General features: G+C 40.3%; 1 protein-coding gene across 1 annotated transcript; it reads left to right on the top strand.

The window, feature by feature from the left end:
* The first annotated feature begins 2136 nt into the window (after nt 1–2136).
* On the top strand, nt 2137–2879 carry LOC122063694 (uncharacterized mitochondrial protein AtMg00820-like). Its single transcript, XM_042627386.1, has 2 exons — nt 2137–2346; nt 2568–2879. The coding sequence occupies exons 1-2, from the start codon at nt 2137–2139 to the stop codon at nt 2877–2879; spliced, it is 522 nt and encodes a 173-aa protein (XP_042483320.1).
* The last annotated feature ends 1144 nt before the right edge of the window (nt 2880–4023 follow it).

Genomic DNA, 4023 nt, shown 5'->3' with positions numbered 1-4023 from the left:
TAAATAAAGAAGGTGACAATTTATCAAAAAAAAAAAGAAGTTGATATAGAGGCTGATGTTTCATAGAGAATTAAAGTGGGGTGGATGAAATGGAGAGGTACATCCGGAATGTTGTGTGACTGACGTATTCCTTTAAGCTTAAAGGAATTCTATAGGACAGTCCTATGATCAGCTTAAATGTATGGGGCGGAATGTTGGGTAGTTAAGAAGCATCATATAGATAAACTAAGTGTAGCAAAGATGAGAATGTTGAGATCGATGCTAGAAATGATAAATTAAGGAATGACCATATTAGAACTGATTTGGTAGTGTTGTAAACTTGTAATACAGGTAGAAGGGTAACTATGTCCTCAGGGATATTATTTACGGTATTATAGTACTTGTACCTATAATTTGCTCAAGTTTATGTAATAGGGGTACTTTAGGAACTGTCTTTATATTATGTTGTCCTAAGTTGTATTATCCTTTTCTTTTTTACCTCCTTAGGGAGGCCTATGTAATTTCCCTAACTTAGTAGTTTGAACCTAATATAGGTGGGAAGAGAAAAATGCTCTCCTACGATTTGCACTCTTTTACCTCTTTCTTCTCTCAGCTTCTCTCCCTCTTCTTCCTTCCTCTCTTCTCTTCATCTTCCTCATCTCTAACCCTAATATCTCTTACTTCCAACTTAATTAACTTATTATAAATAAAAGGACTGTAACATTGATAGACCAAGCAGTCCTCACATTCGATCATGATATCAGAGTAGTGAGATCATCCTTGGGATCTCTACCCTAGCCAATGACTCCTCCTCCTGTGACTCTGGTGCCATTGATCATATGAATGGTTCTTCTACTCTATTTTTCAGTATTCTCCCTATTCAGGTAAGGACAAAGTCAAGGTTGCAGATGTTTCCCTCTGCTCTGTCTCTATAAATGGTTCTATGCATTGCTCTCCTTCCTTACCTCTAGCATATGTTTTTCATGTTCTAGATTTTTCTACCAATCTTCTCTCTATTAGTCGTCTTACCAATGATCTGAATTGTAGAGTGACTACTTTTTCATCTCACTGTGTTTTTAAGGATCTAATAACAAAGCGAACGATTAGCAGTGGTTGGCTGCACGGTGGTCTCTATTTGCTTGACAATGATACTTCTTCAATTGGTCAAGCTCATCAAACTTGTTTACCTTCTGCTTCCGCTGGTTGGCTGCACAGTGGTCTCTATTTGCTTGACAATGATACTTCTTCAGTTGGTCAAGCTCATCAAACTTGTTCTCCTTCCGCTTCCGCTTCTGAGTTACTTATTTGGCATCGACGTTTAGGACATCCACCAATTGGATCTTTGGTTAGAATCTTTCCTCATTTATTTCAGCATTGTAAGAACTGAGATTTTTTTTGTGATGCCTGTTGGCAAAGGAAACTCAGTTTGTTTATTCCAGTCTTAATAAAAAGTTCAATTATGTTTGATACACTCTAATGTTTGGGGCTCTGCCCATTGTACTTCCATTCATGCTTATCACTGGTTTGTGACCTTTATTGACTGCCATAAACGGGTTACATGGATATAATTGATGTGCCACAAGATTGAGGTGTTCTAGTGCTTTCAACTCTTTCACAACATGGTTCTTACACAATTTAACTCCAACACCAAGATTCTCTGGAGTGACAATGGTAAGGAATATATGGAGGGTTCGTTCAAGTCCCACCTTGCTGCCAATGGAATTCTTCATCAAAACAGTTGTGTTGATACACTGGCTCAAAATGGTGTAGCTAAACACAAGACAGACATCTTTTGGAAGTGGCCCGTGCTCTTATCTTTGAGATGAATATCCCTTCTACATATTGGAATGATTTTGTGATGATTGTTGTTTATCTCATCACTCGGATGCCCACTTGTGTGCTCAATTTATAGCTCCTACTACAGTTCTCTAGGGTTACTCCACATTTCTTATACCTCCAAAAGTATTTGGTTGTATTTGTTTTTCTTGAAATCATCATCATGGCAAATAGACCCCTAGGGACTCAAGTGCGAGTTTGTTGGCTATTTTGCTACCGAAAAGGGTACCGGTGCTATCATCCACCAACTCGTCAGCTCTTTTGTTCCTATGGATGTCATGTTCCATGAGTCTACTGCTTACTTCTCTTTGGCACCTCTTCATGGGGGGATCTTCTCTATTTGGTCAAGATGTGTCGTCTCTGGTTGTTCCTATCCTTGATACTACTCCTATTGATACTTATCTTCAAGGGAAGACACCAGTTCAGTCCACAGCTTTACCCATGAAAGTGTATGTTCGTCAGAATCATGACCAACAAATAGATACCACCACAACAGCACCTGCCAAATCAAGACAACTGCCATTTCCTGATGTAAACCTACCCCTCTACCAGGAAATGCTCCTTTTGATGCTCCTATTGTTTCTAATTCACTTTCTGACCCCTCTCTCAATTTACCTATTGTTGTTCCAAAAGGAACAAGAGCTTGTACACAACATCTTATTGCTAAGGTCGTTTCGTATCTCTCTCTTTCTCCTTCATATCATACGTTTGTGTCCTCCTTGTCTTCGGTTTCCATTCCTCATCATTGACAGGAAGAAATTAAAAAGCCGCGGTGGAAGGCAGCCATGGATGATGAGATGCAAGGTCTAAAAAAGAATGACACTTGGGACTTGGTACCTCTTCCTCCCCAACAGAGGACAGTGAGCTGCAAATGGGTCTTTATTGTGAAACAGAATATGGATGGAATTGTAGACAAATACATGGCATGGTTGGTAGCTAGAGGATTTACTCAAATCTATGACCTCAATTACCAGGAGACGTTTGTTCCCATGGCAAAAATGAACACCATTCGTGTGAATCTCTATAGTGAACCTCGATTGGGCCTTGCAGTAGCTTGGCGTTAAGAATGCCTTCCTCCATGGTGAACTAGCAGAGGAAGTATATAAGAAAATTCCTCCTGAGTGTCTTGTGCAAAAACCAAGGCAAGGTTTGTAAGCTCAAGTGAGTATTATATGGGCTGAAGCAGTCTCCACGTGTCTGGTTTGGGAGATTTCACAAAGCCATGGTGTCTATTTTTTATTCCCAAAGAAATGTTGAGCATACCCTGTTCACCAAGCAATCTGGTTCCAAGATCGTCATCCTCATCGTGCATGTTGACGAATGACAACAATGTTGTCACTGGGATGACACATAGGAAATTTCTCGTTGAAGACCTACCTAGGTCAGGAGTTTGAGATCAAGGATTCAAGTAAGTTGCATTACTTTCTTGGGATTAAGGTTGCCCGTTCCACCAAGAGTATTTTTCTGTCTCAACAGAGGTACAATCTCAATCTCTTATACACAATGGGATTGCTTGGATGTAACCTTGTGAAATACTCCCCCAAAAGCAAATGCTCATCCCTCCAGTAAGAATGGAGATCCAGTGGATAAGGTGCAGTATCAAAGATTGGTTGGAAGGCGTTGATTAGCCCATACTTGTCCAGACATTTCCTTTGCAGTTAGCTTGGTAAGCCAGTATATGCACTACCCTTATTCTACAAACTTTGAGGTTGTATTTTGGATCCTGCAATACCTAAAGTCTACACCAGGAAAGGGGATCATTTTATCTTCTCACGATCATCTCAGAGTTGAGGCCTTTACTAATGCTGATTGGGCCACTCTCCAAATGATCAGCGATCCACTACAGGTTATGGTACTTTTGTGGGAGGAAACATTGATGTAGATCAGACTTGCACAAGGAAGGGGCTGTTAGCCCCATCAAACCAAGCCCAGCCTTGGTTCAGCCAGGCCATTCCAACCCCCATCGATCTGCAGATTTCAGCCTAGATTCAGCCCTTTTGGGTCCTTCTGACCAGCTCAGCAGCAGTCTTTCTATCCATCGACCCAATCTCAAGAAAGGCAGCAACAACTGTTAGAATATTCAAGAAAATATCTACTGCTTTCAGTTTGAGTGCTATCTTTCCTTAATATAAAGATACAAATGGAGGAAAATAAATGAAGTTACTGTTCACATGAACAGCAACCAGCCCATTATTTCTTCAAGGATTT

The sequence above is a fragment of the Macadamia integrifolia genome, unplaced genomic scaffold (genome assembly GCF_013358625.1).
Source record: "Macadamia integrifolia cultivar HAES 741 unplaced genomic scaffold, SCU_Mint_v3 scaffold1423, whole genome shotgun sequence".
Lineage (NCBI taxonomy): Eukaryota > Viridiplantae > Streptophyta > Magnoliopsida > Proteales > Proteaceae > Macadamia > Macadamia integrifolia.
The sequence above is the reverse complement of the archived record's forward strand: the minus strand, read 5'-3'. Positions and strand labels throughout refer to the sequence as shown.